Source organism: Lagenorhynchus albirostris, chromosome 9 (genome assembly GCF_949774975.1).
Source record: "Lagenorhynchus albirostris chromosome 9, mLagAlb1.1, whole genome shotgun sequence".
Taxonomy (NCBI): domain Eukaryota; kingdom Metazoa; phylum Chordata; class Mammalia; order Artiodactyla; family Delphinidae; genus Lagenorhynchus; species Lagenorhynchus albirostris.
This window is the reverse complement of record NC_083103.1, coordinates 83,788,560-83,805,060: the sequence shown is the minus strand read 5'-3', so window position 1 is coordinate 83,805,060 and position 16,501 is coordinate 83,788,560. Positions and strand designations below refer to the sequence as shown.

General features: G+C 38.5%; 1 protein-coding gene across 4 annotated transcripts in view; it reads left to right on the top strand.

The window, feature by feature from the left end:
* Nucleotides 1–16,501, top strand: part of ALKBH8 (alkB homolog 8, tRNA methyltransferase) — a 72,242-nt gene that overhangs the window by 28,524 nt on the left and 27,217 nt on the right. For all 4 annotated transcript variants that reach the window (XM_060157933.1, XM_060157937.1, XM_060157935.1 and 1 more), the window contains one exon: nucleotides 6,373–6,479. In XM_060157933.1, the coding sequence (XP_060013916.1) occupies nucleotides 6,373–6,479 (107 nt within the window). The remainder of the gene's footprint in view (nucleotides 1–6,372; nucleotides 6,480–16,501) is intronic.

Here is a 16,501-nt window from a genome sequence, read left to right as displayed (position 1 = left end):
TTAAGCTAAAATGTTTCATTACCTATGTAGCCTTATCATGTACAAAGGAAAACTTAATTTTACTGAGGTGGTTTGTGACTGATCTTGCTTTGAGAGTCCTTATTTGGATGGTGGTGGATTTCACTTCACAGTACCTGCAAACAAATGAAGCCACAGTGTGATAAATGAGAGCTGATAGCAAGTGGTCTCAGTGCAAACACATAAGCATGATCATATTATCTCATAGGTGTTTAAGCTATTGAATATTCAGTGATGGCTAAAGTGCCTCTAATTGGGCATCTGTTCATTTTCAAGCTTATTTTTCTGTTATGCAATGTATATTTTGCTCTCTTTTATGGCATTTGGCAATGTGCTTAGACCATTAAACTAAAAGGTGCCTTTTCTTTTAATTTTACATTCCTCTTGAGCTCAGCCATATAAAACCATTGAAAAATCATCTGTATTTGGGGCTGAAGAGGAAGAGAGGGCAGAATCTATTATTCAGCTGTTGAGACCTAGTTTTGTAAGGTAGAGTTGTGTTTGAAAGGTGGAATTTGCTGACGTTGTGCTCTAGAGTAGATTTGTTTGTGGTGTTTTCTTTTAAACTTTTAATCGGATCTAATTTTGCTTGTTTCACATAGGCAATACTGTAGACAAGTTCCCAGGTATGTCCCCTAAATGTATTCATGGTATCTGATCAACTAGGAAAGTTTTCACGCTAGAAACATGAAATGATGCTCAGCTTCTTACACGCTCTCTCAGAAGCAGTGAGAAATAAGTTCCTTGGGCCCCAATGGTATTTAGCTGCTGCATCTACTACTTGCAGATCACTGTTATATGCCGTAAGGTACCATCTCAACTTCATGTATGAGATCTTTTTCCCCCTCTTGATAAGACTATTAAGGCCTGTACTTTAGAAAATTGCTTCTGACTGTAGAACAAGGGAGCAGAGCTCGTTTTCTTTCTTTAGTCATTTTTACATGGGAGGTCCTATGTGCTGTGTGTTGATTCCAGAGTGTGTTGTTACTGCCATTGTCTCCTTCCTTTGAGTTTCACAAGACTTGGTAATTTTGAGATTCCAGTTTTCAAAGAATTTAGCAAATGAATTCATGGCTCCTAGTGTTGGGAAACTGGTTTGTTGTGGTCCTTGATTTTAACTTTTCTTAAAGGATGGAAACTAAGCAGACTTATGTAGTATAGGTAGGAGATTTAAAGGTCACTGACAGCAGCTGTTGGTCTCCAACATATCCTAGGCAAAATTCCTATTAATTCCTCTGCTTTGGAAAAATATGGTATACCACAAGCTTCTCTTTCAGCTACTTTTCAGCTTAGGAAAGTATACTTCTGGGAGTGTCATCTTTTGTAGAAGGACAAAAAGTTATATTTGTTTTACTAAAAATGTTCAGGGTTGCTCTTCTCCCTCACAATGGACTAATTATCTCATGATATGGTGGGATTCTATATTTATGAATCCAGGGAACGTATGTTAACAGACATTTTTGATATTGTTGTATTTCTTCCTTTGTAAGTAGTTTGTAGCTTCAGTCTTGTATCCTTGCAGTTGTGTCTGTCTCCCTTTTTCCTCTTCTCCTTTCTCACGTGTCCAAACATGGCAGACATGGCCATGATGAGGTATGTGGAATCACTTGTTTGCTGTTTAAAATAAAAAGCAAACTTACTTTATTTTGTTACTGAACCAAACTTGGGTCTGCTTGCCCGCATGCAGTAAAGCCAATCTACTGACACTGGATTGTGGTGAGGGAAAGGGCAGCATTTATTGTAAAGGTGCCAATACAAGGAGGATGGGTGGCTCATGCTCTAAAACCCTAAAGTCTCCGAAGGGTTTCAGAAAAGTTTTTTTAAAGGCAAGGTGAGGGAGGGGTGTCCCAGGATATGTGATCAGCTTCTGCACAGTTCTCTGATTGATTGATGGTGATCAATCCTTAGGTGCCAGATGGTTTGGAGGCTACGTGCTCATAATCATTAAGTAATTTCTTCCTTTGGTGGTGGTTTTAGCATGTAAAAAACTCAGGAAATATGCGTCAGATACTATTATCTTGGTACTTCAGAGAGGAGCTAAGACAGACGATATGGGGGAGGGGTCTGTCCCAGGAAGACCCCATAGGGTCCTGCTCAGTTACAGGTGGGTCCAGTTAGGGCAACTTAGATTTGGCAGGCTATGGGAAACAGGTGGACTTCTTTCTAGTCTGCTAAATTCTCAGGTATGAAATATTTTCTCCAGCTAAATATAGTCACTTCTGTCCTCTCAGCTTTCATCATTCTGTATAAATCACACATCATTCTTTACCTCTTATTGTCTCTTGTTGATATACCCTCAAGGGTTTCAAAAGATTAAAGGTCTCAGCCTATTTTTAACCAATAAGGATCAGGATTAAGTTTGTCTTCTTTCTCTGAAGTGTTCCCAGTAGCAATATGTTTTTTCATTTTCCTGTTTAGCCAACATGGAGGAGATCTGTTTCATGTACTTTCTGTTATGCATCTTATCTTTTTTTTTTTCTTTTTTTTTTTTTGGCTGTGCCATGCAGCATGTAGGATCTTAGTTCCCCGACCAGAGATTGAACCTGTGCCCCCTGCATTGGGAGCCCAGAGTCCTAACCACTGTACCGCCAGGGAAGTCCCTGCATCTTATCTTTATTTGAGTAAATACTTGAGTGATAGCTGTGTCTGGGTTTTTTTTTCTGTTGTATTTTGGTTGTGTTAAAGGTTTTATAAGATCGGAATGTCTAGGATTTTTTGTTTGTTTGCTTTGAACTGAACATTACCCTCAGTCATGCCCCATTGTTGGAGGAGAAGGGAGTGTGAGAGAATGGTCATGTCCCAGGTCTTGGGTGAATTCCTGGGATGAGCTACCAAGTGAGGATTCTTGGCTTCACGTAGGAAAGAATTCTAGGGCGAGCCATAGTAAATGAAAGTTTGTTTAGAGAGAGACACATTCCATAGACAGAATGTAGTCAGTCTCAGAAGGTGAGACCGGGGTCCCAGGCTGTGGGGGTGGTTAGTTTTTATGGGCTGGGTAATTACATATGCTAACGAGTGGGAGGAATATTCTAACTGTTTTGGAGAAGGGATGGAGATTTCCAGGAACTGGGCCACAGCCCACTTTTTGGCCTTTTGTGGTCAGCCTGGGAACCATCACTGTGCCTATGGGTGTGTCATTTAGCATGCTAATGTGTTACAATAAGCTAATGCATTATAATAAGGCTCAAGGTCTACTGGAAGTCAAATCTTCTGCCATCTTGGGCCTAATTAGGCGGATTAGTTTTTATTGTATCCTCAATGGCTGTGTCATTCTTTTAATGATTGTGCCCTGCCCCCTTCCCTCCTGTCTTACCATGAGCTTGCTGGGAACTTGATCTTTATTGACTCTGCCATCTCAGAAAATAAAGAATATAGGTAAAGCCAAAAAGAATAATTGGAAAAAGCTCCTGTGGAACAAAGCTGTCACAGGGCAGAATGATTCAGCAGTTGCTGGCAAGCACTACTTATTGTGAGTCCTTAGTGAATTTTTGAAAAAAATCTTTTTTTTTTTTTGGCCTTTAACAAGCATTATATATTTTTTAAATTTATTTATTTATTTATTTTTGGCTGTGTTGCGCATAGGCTTTCTCTAGTTGCAGTGAGTGAGGACTACTCTTCATTGCGGTGCATGGGCTTCTCATTTTGGTGGCTTCTCTTGTTGCAGAGCGTGGGCTCTAGGCATGTGGGCTTCAGTAGTTGTGGCACGTGGGCTCAGTAGTTGTGGCTCACGGGCTCTAGAGCACAGGCTCAGTAGTTGTGGTGCACAGGCTTAGCTGCTCCACGGCATGTGGGATCTTCCCGGACTGGGGATCGAACCCATGGCCCCTGCATTGGCAGGCAGATTCTTAACCATTGCGCCACCAGGGAAGTCCCACAAGCATTATATTTCAGATACAGATACTGTGATGATATTGATAATACTTTATTTTTATGATGGAATATTTTAAGGAAAATTTGATTTTCATAGAAAATGTACATTTAATTTTATAAATAAGAGTCATTTCCTTAAATTCACAAAAACTTCCCAGAGAGGGGAGAGGGTCTGGAAATGGAGTTAATAATTAATCATGCCTACATGAGGAAGCCTCCATAAAAATCCCAGTAGTATAGAGAGATTCCAGGTTGATGAACACGTGGAGGTGCTGGGAGAGTGGTGTGCCCAGAGAGGGCATGGATGTTCTGTACTCCTTACCTTGTCCTATACATCTCTTGCATCTGATGTTCATCTGTATGCTTTATCATATCCTTTTATAATAAACTGATAAACAGTAAGTAAACTGTCTTCCTGAGTTCTGTGAGCTTCTCTAGTAAATCAGTAATCATCAATTATAATCATTAATAAGTATTCTGTACATTTTCTAACATAATTCCCATAACATTTGGATTATTTGGTAGTGTATTTTTCTTCCTTGAAACTTGGCTTTTATATTTCAGCACAAATGTTTCCACATTAATTAGTGTCATGTTTGTATTTGTCTTGTCAGTTCTAATCATTTGTTTAAACTGAGATTTCCCTATTTTAAAATCATTACTCTGTTGATAGGAGGGGATGTGTTTGAATTTCACAAATATATATGTATTTTGTATTTTTAAAACATGTGGAATATTAATTAGCCAGAAACTGTAATCTCTAGGTGGGCAGAGAATATGTCTCTTATTCACCATTGGAGTCTTTGACGCCTCACACAGTGATTAATAAATATTTGTCTAATGAATGAGTTATAGTCTAGTCTCTCAGAATATTTTCCCATCAAGAGTTTTCACCCAGACAGTTTTCATTCCTTTAAGCCACAACTGATCATCTCTAATAATGTAATTAATAAATACGCTATTATTTTTTCTTATGTGTGGACCTTAGTGTCTATTCAGAAAATTGAAGCCTATATATAATGGCTTAAAAATGGGCCACAGTGGGGTTTTCTCCCCTTTTCCTAACGTTTTATTATGAAAATTTTCACACCGAAAAGTTAGTATTATACAGTATATATACTCACCACCTGATGCTACAGTTAACATTTTAATATGCTTGCTTTATTAAATATCTGTTCATCTAACCACCCTCTGTCTGTCAGTCCATCTTTTATTTATACGTTTCAGGGAAGTTTCATTTCACACCCAAAACTTCAGAATTTATCTACAGTGTTTATAAAATAGAATGCTTTTGGAGTATGACTATTTGAAATTATATGTCATCATTTGGAACAGATAATTGTTTGGAAAATTAAATTCTATCATCTTACTTTATTTTCCATACTTAGATTGGAATGGCAGATGAGAAGGGGAAAAAACCAGCTTAGATCTGTATAATTTTGTATAGTTTACAAAGAATTTTCATGTGTATTATCTAATTTGATCCAATATTATTATTAATAATAGTAGGTAACAGTTACTGAATGCTTTCTTTGATGCCAGGTACTGTGCCAAGTTTACCTTTAATGAAGGTACTATGCTAAATTATATTATCCCACTGATATTTGGTTGTCATATTTATTTTTCAGATGGATTGATTTGTTCATTTAAATATTTTTTAGCCCTGTCACACGCCTTTTTAAAATTCACATTTGTTAGCTGCTGCTACGTTTAGACTGAAGTCATCAGTGTTTGGGTTCCTGAGCACAAAAACATTTTCTCGGCTGTTGTACCTTTATATGTTGCTATTTATAATATTTGATCATAATTTAGGAAGAATTGCTGAAAATCCTCCTGTGTTCTTTGTTTATCTCTTGTAAATCAGTCTCTAAAATCCAAAATGTTGCATGACTTTAAAGACAAATGGATTATATGAGAATCTGCATCTAATAGTTACTTCCCCTTATATTATGAATTATCAATATTTCTATGAATAATAATAGTGTTTTTTGTATTTATGTTGTACCAGATACTGTAATTTATATCCACTTAACAATCCTGTAAGAGTTGAGGAAACTGGACACAGAAGGGTTAAATGACTTGTCCTGAATCATATGGCCAGTAAATGAAAAATCCAGGATATGAATGTTTCAGCTCCTAAGTCCTTGTGTTTGACCACTACCCTAGTGTTTTGCATAGTATATGTGTGTTCCTCAGACCATCCGCATCATAATTTCCTTAGAAATTATGTTAGAATTATGTTAGAAGTGCAGATTCCTGAGCCTCATGATACATCTACTGAGTCTCTCTGTGGATTAAATATGTTTTTTAGTCATTCAGTTGATTCTTATGTACACTAAAGTTTGAGAACCTCTGTGCTATGCCATCCTATAAGCATTACCATGTTTTAATCTCTATTAGCCTAGAAGGATAGCCAGAATCATTCTTATTCTTGGAGTACATGACATTTTGGATTGATCTTTATGCTTTTGTCTTTACTTCAAGATTGTCATGGATTTTAAGCACCCAGGTGGTGTCACAGTGCCTGTTATGCTGCCTTGTAGGAGTTTGCTGGTGATGACAGGAGAATCTAGATACCTTTGGACCCATGGGTATGTACTGAAATGACCTTGATGACAGGATACCTTTTGCTTTGTGGGAGTTCTCATTCTTTTCTTCCTGAGCCACTAGAACCATGCTCCAGGCTTGCACATTGAGGCTTCTGGGTTTAAAACCCCAGGGACATCTATGGCTTTTTTAAAACTTTTTATTTAAAAAATTCAAATTTAAAGAAAAGTTGTAAGCGTAGTATGGTTAATTCCCTTCACCTTTCACATAGATTTACAAATTGTGAATATTTTGCTATGCATTTTCTCTCTCACATGTTATCATTATTATTATTTTTGCTGAATCATTTGAGAGTAAGTTGCAGCCATCATGACTCTTTACCCTTACATGCTTCATTGCATATTTTTATTTTTTAACTTTTTTAATTTATAAAATTTTTTTTAATTTATTTTTTTTTAGAAGGTGTTGGGGGTAGGAGTTTATTAATTTTATTTATTTATTTTTGCTGTGTTGGGTCTTCATTTCTGTGCGAGGGCTTTCTCTAGTTGTGGCAAGCAGGGGCCACTCTTCATCGTGGTGCACGGGCCTCTCACTATCGCGGCCTCTCTTGTTGCAGAGCGCAGGCTCAGTAGTTGTGGCTCACAGGCCTAGTTGCTCCGCGGCATGTGGGATCTTCCCAGACCAGGGCTCGAACCCGTGTCCCCTGCATTAGCAGGCAGATTCTCAACCACTGCACCACCAGGGAAGCCCATTCATTGCATATTTTTAAAGAGCAAGGACATTGTCTGTATCAGGGGTTGGCAAACAATGGCTCGTGAGTCAAATTCAGCCCTTATTTTTACAAAGCTCTTGAGCTAAAACTGGTTTTACATTTTTAAGGGGTTGTAAAGAACAAAACCAAAATAGAATATGTGGTAGAGACTATATGTGGCTCTCTGTGCCTGTAATATTTACTATCTGGCCCTGTTATAGAAAAAGTTTGCCAGCACCTGTTTTATGAAACTGCAGTGTAAGCCTCAAATTCAGGAAATTCAACATTGTAAAATACTCTTATCATACTCTTATACAATCCATCATGAAATTGTGCTAGTTGTACTTTATAGTATTGTCAAAGAAAAACCAGACCCTGACAGTAGTTAAAGCAGCAAAACCAGATTTTACTCAGGAACTATTGCAACAGGGGAAAAGAGACCTCAGTATAGGAGTGGGCTCAATTTCAATACAAAAAGGAGAAATGGAGTTTTATAGGCAAGGAGCCTGGGATTGGGAATGGGGCAGTGTGGGTGGATAGAAAACTAAGAGGAAACATCAGTGGTAAGGGGGAATTCTGGCTAAACCAACCATAGGATTCTTGCTGAAGGCAGGCCAGGACGATCAGACATCACCTGGGGGAAAGGTGCAGGAAGGAATTTGGTCAGATACCAAGGATGATCAGATATCGAGGGTGGGGGATTCAGGCTAAACTGACTTAGCAGAATTCTTGCTAAAATGGGGCTAGATCTAGAACATACCCAAGGATAGGGCCTATTTGGGCTCAGAGGAACCTGAGTAAAGTTTGGTCACGGAGAGAATCTGTCAGTACCTCTTGGTAAGTTTTCCCTCTGATCTAGGATTTGGCCCATTAACCTGCATTACACTTAGTTGTCAATTCTCTTTAGTCTTCTTTAATTTGAAACAATTCCTCAACTTTTCTTTGTCTTTCATGACATTTATGCTTTTAAGAAGGCCAGTTGTTTTACAGAATGACCCTAAATTTGAGTTTGTTCGATTGAATCTAATCTGAAAGAAATGGGTTATTCACTTTTGGCAGGAATGAATCCTTAGCCTTTTGAGGTGGAAGCATCACACTGCTAAAATTTACATATATTGTCATGTCACTTAAAATACTTCTGAGCTCTGTACTTATTAATACTGCCCTGGTTGGAGATTTTAGCTGATGCATTTTTATAAAAATTCAAGGAAGGGGCTTCCCTGGTGGCGCAGTGGTTGAGAATCCGCCTGCCGATGCAGGGGACACGGGTTCGTGCCCTGGACCAGGAAGATCCCACGTGCCGCGGAGCGGCTGGGCCCGTGAGCCATGCCCGCTGGGCCTGAGCGTCCGGAGCCTGTGCTCCTTAACGGAAGAGGCCACAGCAGTGAGAGGCCCGTGTACCACAAAAAAAGAAAAAAAAAAAAATTCAAGGAAGTGAACATGTAAATGAATTTGTAACCTGTCTTAAATGAGCCATAAAAACAGATGGCCTGATTTTGTGCACTAAGGATTAAATTTACCTGATTTCTTTTTCACAGCCATTTAAAATATTTTTAACTTTCAGTAATTGAAAATGGTGATGTGATCTAGTGGTGTTTAAAGTATTCCTGTAATTTTGAGAATATTCACATTTTCTTTTGTTTTAGGTTCAAGGATTTTTACTATTGGTACCATTTAAACTTAAGAGTAATAGCAGTACAACAAATACAAAATAAGAAATTACTTTCTATAGGCCTATGTTATGAAAATATTTTAATTTGTTCTGGGTAATAGTATAGATTACTTCTCCTAAACATCATCTTCATCAGATTATTTTCTTGTTAAATGTTAGGAGTAGGATCTCTGGAAGATTGACTTGCAGGTTAATATTTATTTTTAGACCTTTCTCTAGAATGAAAATTTTCTATAATAATTTCAGGGGAAAAAGAACCTTCAGTATTATTTTTAAAGGCTTCCACTGATACCCGTTATCTGTAATGTGATTTGTATGTGTGTGTGTGTGTGTGTGTGTGTGTGTGTGTGTGTGTGTGTGTGTCAAGAAGAGAGAGAGAAGGAGGGAGGGAAGGGAAGGGAAGACACACAGAAACAGGAACAGAGAGAGACTGACCAAACAAATGGTATATCAACTACTGACGGGTTCCTTGGAATCTGGATGGAAGGGAAGATAAATTGAAAAAGCACATTTAGTGCACTTAAAAATACATATAAACTATAGAAATAAACCTTGATTAAAAACAGTTTGATCTCTGTGCTAAAAAAGCACTAGAAAGCACTACTGAAGAAGGTTGTTGATTAACGCGGCCAATTCCAAATACTTTTAATTTGATATATAGTTTACTATTCTAGCCAGCAGGCCCTAAATCAAATATGGCAAACTGGCAACACATGGGTCAAATATAGCAGTCAGGCTGTTTGGCTGGTGTGGTAGTGCTCAATGTTGTGGCATTTTAAAAAATTGGTTACACGTGAAAATTAGGAGCTTTTACACAAGAATCTGAATTTTCAGCTTCTTTTGAAAATTGAGAAGATCTGAAACCACAGTATCTTTTGGCAGCAGTAGCTGAGACTATCAATGGCTTTCTATAGGTGAGACCTACATTTTCAGATTCTCTAGAGTTCCTACCACTTTCTATGACTCCCTGAACTACGGCTGAGTATCAGTTGTCATTTATCATTGTGCTTGTACTGTTGTTTTTATCTTAAAACAGAGTTAAGTGAAAATTAAATATTTCTTAAACTCATGTCTGTTTTAAAAGTGGGGAAAAAGGGTAGAATGAGCAGGAACATGTGTTTTAAGAAAAATGGAAGAGAACACTGTTTTTTTAAATGAAGACAATTCCTATGTTTTTAATGGCAAACAATATATTTCTAAACAAATCTACCTGCTTCACTCATTTATGTTAGTTGACTAGCCTTGGGTTGCATTAGTTCACGAGTTTGCGTGAGCTCTCCTTTTAAATTATTTTTGGAGCATTTTCTTTGTGCCAGGCATTGTCTAAAAGCTTTACATATATTAACTGATTTAACTCATATCGTCACAGTGGAAAGTTTTTTTCGTGGTTTTGTCCCCATTTTTAAAGGAAATTGGAGCATAACTTGTACAAAGTTACAAAACCATTAAAGGGCAGACACAAGACCAGAAAGCCAGGGAGTCTGGCTTCAGGATCTGTGCTCTTAACCATACTGTTATAGCTAAACTTGTTTGCTCCCTTTCATCTGAATTTATACAGTGCCTTGTAGCCTTCAGACTTTTGTCAACTCTTAATGCAATAAATTTCCTTCTCCCTTCCATTCACTTGTTTTTAACATGTAGCTCAACTTTTATTTCCCTTATAATGTATAAAGATTTTTCTGACTGCAGTAGCCTGAAATAATTTCTCTCTTAACTCCTAAAGACTGTATTGTCTCCTACTGGCTTGTGATGTCTTTTCTATTGTATTGAACTGTTATTTAAATCTATAAAAATGTTTTTATCTTTTTTTTTTTTTTTTTTGCGGTACGCGGACCTCTCACTGTTGTGGCCTCTCCCGTTGTGGAGCACAGGCTCCAGACGCGCAGGCTCAGTGGCCATGGCTCACGGGCCTAGCCACTCCGCGGCATGTGGGATCTTCCCAGACCGGGGCACGAACCCACGTCCCTTGCATCTGCAGGCGGACTCTCAACCACTGCGCCACCAGGGAAGCCCTGTTTTTATCTTTTTATTTAATATTTTCCCAACTAGATTATAATTTAAGTACAGGGGGAAAAAAGATGTTCAGAGACATGTAAAGAATTAATTATTTTTAACATATGGATTACCTCTTCCTAAAAATCTGAGATTGGTACCCAAAGCAGTAAGTACTGCTTGACCTTTGCCTAAGATTTAACTCTAGGCAAGTGAAGTCATTGACTTCAGAGAGCCATTATAGAGAACTACTTAGTACCCAAGAGAGAATTGCTAATAAGAGTTTCAAGATATTCATTGTTCTAAAATATCTTGACTTTTGTTCAACACCATAGTTTTAATCATTTTCAGCTATTAGAGTAACAATCATATAATTTCAGGCATTTTTCGCTTGCTTTTACTTCTAAAAAATTGCTTTTAGCATGAGCTCTTTTAAAAGAGCCATTCTCCCAACTCGTTTTATGAGACTGGCATTACCCTGACACCAAAATTTGTTAAGGACATTACAACAAAATAAAATTACAGACCAGTATCTCTCAGAGGTGGTAGAAGTCCTTGACAAAATATTAGAAAATCCAATCCTGCAATATATAAAAAAGAAAACACATCAAGACTAAGTGGAGTTTATCCCAGGATTGTAAGATAGGTTTAACATTTGGAAACCGAACATTAAAAGAACAAAAGAGAAAAAGTATATAATCATGTCATCTTGATTAATGCAGAAAATGTATTTGACAGAATTCAGCATCCACTCATGATAAAAACTTGGCAAACCAGGATAAGAAGGAAACTTCTTCAGTCTGATAAAGGGCATCAATGAAAAACCCACAGGCAACATCATATTTAGTGATAAAATATTGAATGCTTTTTCCTAAAATATTGAACATGGCAGGGATTTCTGCTCTCATCACTTCTATTTAATATTGTATTGGATGTCTTAGTATAATAATCCAAGAGAAAGAAGTGGAAATCATATGTATTTGAAAGGAAGAAGTAAAACTCTTTATGATTGTAGATGTAGAAAATCCTAGGAAATCTACAAAGTACTAGAATTAATAACTAAATATAGCATACAAGTTTGTAGCATACAGGGTCAATAATCAAAAATTAATTTTGGGCTTCCCTGGTGGCGCAGTGGTTGAGAGTCCGCCTGCCGATTCAGGGGACACGGGTTCGTGCCCCGGTCCGGGAAGATCCCACATGCCGCGGAGCGGCTAGGCCCATGAGCCATGGCCGCTGAGCCTGCACGTCCAGAGCCTGTGCTCTGCAGCGGAAGAGGCCACAAGAATGAGAGGCCTGCGTACAGCAAAAAAAAAATAATAATAATAATTTTGGGGGAAAGAAATAAAATCCATTTTAAAATAGTATCAAGACCATGTTACCAAAACAAATTTGGGTTCACTTGCCCACACGCAGTAAAAGCCAGTCTACTGACATCAGGTTGTGGGTGAAGGAAAGTGGAGCATTTATTGTTGGGCACTGTACAACGAATCCGGACAGCTAGTGCTCAAAAAGCCCAAACTCCTCAATGGGTTTCAGCAAAGTTTTGTTTTGTTTTTTTCAGTATGCGGGCCTCTCACTGTTGTGGCCTCTCCCGTTGCGGAGCACAGGCTCTGGATGTGCAGGCTGAGAGGCCATGGCTCACGGGCCTAGCCACTCCATGGCATGTGGGATCCTCCCGGACCAGGGCACGAACCCGTGTCCCCTGCATCAGCAGGCGGACTCTCAACCACTGCGCCACCAGGGAAACCCCAGCAAAGTATTTTTAAAGGCAGGGTGAGGGAGGGGTATCCCAGGGTATGTGATTAGCCTGTGCACAGTTCTCTGATTGGTTGATGTTGAAGTAACAGGGTGGTGTTACAGGGGTTAATATTATCAATCCTTAGGTGCCAGTAGGTCATGGGTGCTCATGGTCATCAAGTAGTTAATTTCTTTCATTTAGTAGGGGTTTTAGCATCTGTAAAACAATTCAGGAAATGTGCATCAGATACTATTATCTAGGTACTTCAGAGAGGAGCTAAAAGCAGAGGATGTGGGGGAGGGATCTGTCTGGGGAAGACCACATAAGGTCCTGCTCGGTTACAACCTGTAAAATACTTCTTTTCCAATACTCTGAATTAATTAGTTTCAAAAATAAACAGTTTCAGAAGCTGTCAGCCTGGAAATTCTGATTTTTTAATTAAGATTTTATTTATATATAACACTGTATTAGTTCCAGATGTACAGCATACTGATTCACTCTATGTATATATTGCAAAACGGTCAACACAATAAGTCTAGTTAACATCCATCACCACACAGTTACAAATTTGTTTTTCTTTTATTGGGAACTTTTATGATATACTCTCTTAGCAACTATCAAATATGCAATACAGTATTATTAACTATCGACACCGTTATAGCACCCGGACTTATTTACTTTATTACAGGAAGTTTATACCTTTTGACCACATTTACCATTTCACACACCTTCCCCCACCCCACTTCACCCCACCCCACCCACCTCACAAACCACCAATCTGTTTTCTGTATGTATAAGTTTGTTTTATTTTTGTTTTACATTCCACATGTAAGTGAGATCATATGATATTTGCTTTCTTTCTCTGACTTATTTCACTTAGCATAATGCCCAGTTGTTTCCATGTCTTGGCTATTGTAAATAATGCTGCAATGAACATAGGGGGTACAGATATCTTTTTTTTTTTATTTTGCGGTATGTGGGCTTCTCACTGTTGTGGCCTCTCACATTGCGGAGCACAGGCTCCGGACGCGCAGGCCCAGCGGCCACGGCCCACAGGCCCAGCCACTCCGCGGCATGTGGGATCCTCCCGGACCGGGGCATGAACCTGCGTCCCCTGCATTGGCAGGTGGACCCCCAACCACTGCACCACCAGGGAAGCCCCCAGGTATCTTTTTAAGTTAGTCTTTTTGTTTCCTTCAGATAAATACCCAAAAGTGGAATTGCTTTGTTATATGGTAGTTATATTAAAATTTTTTGAGGAATCTCCATACTGTTCCATAAGGGTTGCACCAATTTATATAACCACCAACAGTGTACAGGATTGTCTTTTCTACACATCCTTGCCAACACTTGTTATTTTTGTATTTTTGATAATAGCCATTCTTTTTTTTTCACAATTTTTTTAACATCTTTATTGGAGTATAATTGCTTTACATTGTTGTGTTAGTTGCTGCTGTATAACAAAGTGAATCATCCCCATATCCCCTCCCTCTTGTGTCTCCCTCCCACCCTCCCTATCCCACCCCTCTAGGTGGTCACAAAGCACGAGCTGATCTCCCTGTGCTATGCAGCTGCTTCCCACTAGCTATCTGTTTTACATTTGGTAGTGTATATATGTCAATGCCTTTCTCTCACTTAGTCTCAGCTTACCCTTCCCCCTCCCTGTGTCCTCAAGTCGATTCTCTACGTCAGCATCTTTATTCCTGTCCTGCCCCTGGTTCTTGAAAACCATTTTTTTTTTTAGATTCTATATATATGTGTTAGCATATGGTATTTGTTTTTCTCTTTCTGACTTACTTCACTCTGTATGACAGACTCTAGGTCCATCCACCTCACTACAATAACTCAATTTTGTTTCTTTTTATGGCTGAGTAATATTCCATTGTATGTACGTGCCACATCTTCTTTATCCATTCATCTGTCAATGGACACTTAGGTTGCTTCCTTGTCCTGGCTGATAATAGCCATTCTAATAGATATAAGCTGGTAATCTCATTCTGGCTTTGATTTGCATTTCACTGATTAGTGATGTTGAGCACCTTTTCATGTACCCATTAGCCATCTGTATGTTTTCTTTGGAAAAATATCTATTCAGATCTTCTGCCTATTATTGAGTTCTTGATCTTTTTTTTTTTTTTGCAGTGGCACATAGATTAAACTGTAGTCAGTTGTTTTCTATTTTCCCTTTAATTTACACTAGAATTCTATAGATAATAAATTTCATCTTAACTTGATCATATTTTTATCATGTTTGCTTTTTTTTTAAACCAGGTTTATCTTTTAGCCTTCCTACTAGTTTTGTAAGTGGTTGATCTACTACATTTACTATATATTTGCCTTTACCAATGAGATTTTACCTTTCACAGTTTTCATATTTCTTATGGTCTTTTCTGCTTAGAAAAGTCCCTTTAGCCTTTCTTGCAAAGCTGCCTTGGTGATGCTAAACTCTTTTAGCTTTTGCTTGTCTGTAAAACTTTTTAACTCTCCTTCAAGTCTGAATGAAAGCTTTGCTGGGTAGAGTATTCTTGCTTGTAGATTTTTCCCTTTCATCATTTTAAATATATTGTGTCACTCCCTTCTGGCCTGCAGAGTTTCTGCTGAATAGTCAGCTTATAACCTTATGGGAGTTCCCTTGTATGTAACGTGTTGCTTTCCCCTTGCTGCTTTTAATATTCTCTCTTTATCATTATTTTTTGCCATTTTAATTACAGTGTATCTGGGTGTGGTCCTCTTTAGGTTGCTCCTGTTTGGGACTCTCTGTGCTTCCTGCACCGGGATGTCTGTTTCTTTTCCCAGGATAGGGACGTTTTCAGCTCTTGTGTCTTCAAATATGTTCTCTGCCCCTTTCTGTCTCTTTTCTCCTTCTGGGACCCCTATAGTGTGAATATTAGTGCAATTGATGTGTCTCAGAGGTCTCTTAAACTGTCCTCATTTCTTTTTTTTTTTAACATCTTTATTGGGGTATAATTGCTTTACAGTGGTGTGTTAGTTTCTGCTTTATAACAAAGTGAATCAGGTATACGTATACACATGTTCCCATATCTCTTCCCTCTTGCATCTACCTCCCTCCCACCCTCCCTATCCCACCCCTCCAGGCAGTCACAAAGCACCAAGCTGATCTCCCTGTGCTATGCGGCTGCTTCCCACTAGCTATCTACCTTAAGTTTGTTAGTGTATATATGTCCATGCCACTCTCTCGCTTTGTCACAGCTCACCCTTCCCTCTCCCCATATCCTCAAGTCCGTACTCTAGTAGGTCTGTGTGTTTATTCCTGTCTTACCCCTAGGTTCTTCATGACATTTCTTTTTCTTAAATTCCATAGTGTTAGCATACAGTATTTGTCTTTCTCTTTCTGAATTACTTCACTCTGTATGACAGACTCTAGGTCTATCTACCTCATTACAAATAGCTCAATTTCGTTTCTTTTTATGGCTGAGTAATATTCCATTGTATATATATGCCACAACTTCTTTATCCACTCGTCTGTCAGTGGACATTTAGGTTGTTTCCATGTCCTGGCTATCGTAAATAGTGCTGAAAATGAACATTGGGGTACATGACTCTTTTTGAATTATGGTTTTCTCAGGGTATATGCCCAGTAGTGGGATTGCTGGGTCATATGGTAGTTCTACTTGTAATTTTTTAAGGAACCTCCATACTATTCTCCATAGTGGCTGTACCAATTGACATTCCCACCAGCAGTGCAACAGTGTTCCCTTTTCTCCACACCCTCTCCAGCATTTATTGTTTCTAGATTTTTTGATGATGGCCATTCTGACTGGTGTGAGATGATATCTCATTGTAGTGTTGATTTGCATTTCTCTAATGATTAGTGATGTTGAGCATTCTTTCATGTGTTTGTTGGCAGTCTGTATATCTTCTTTGGAGAAATGTCTATTTAGGTCTTCTG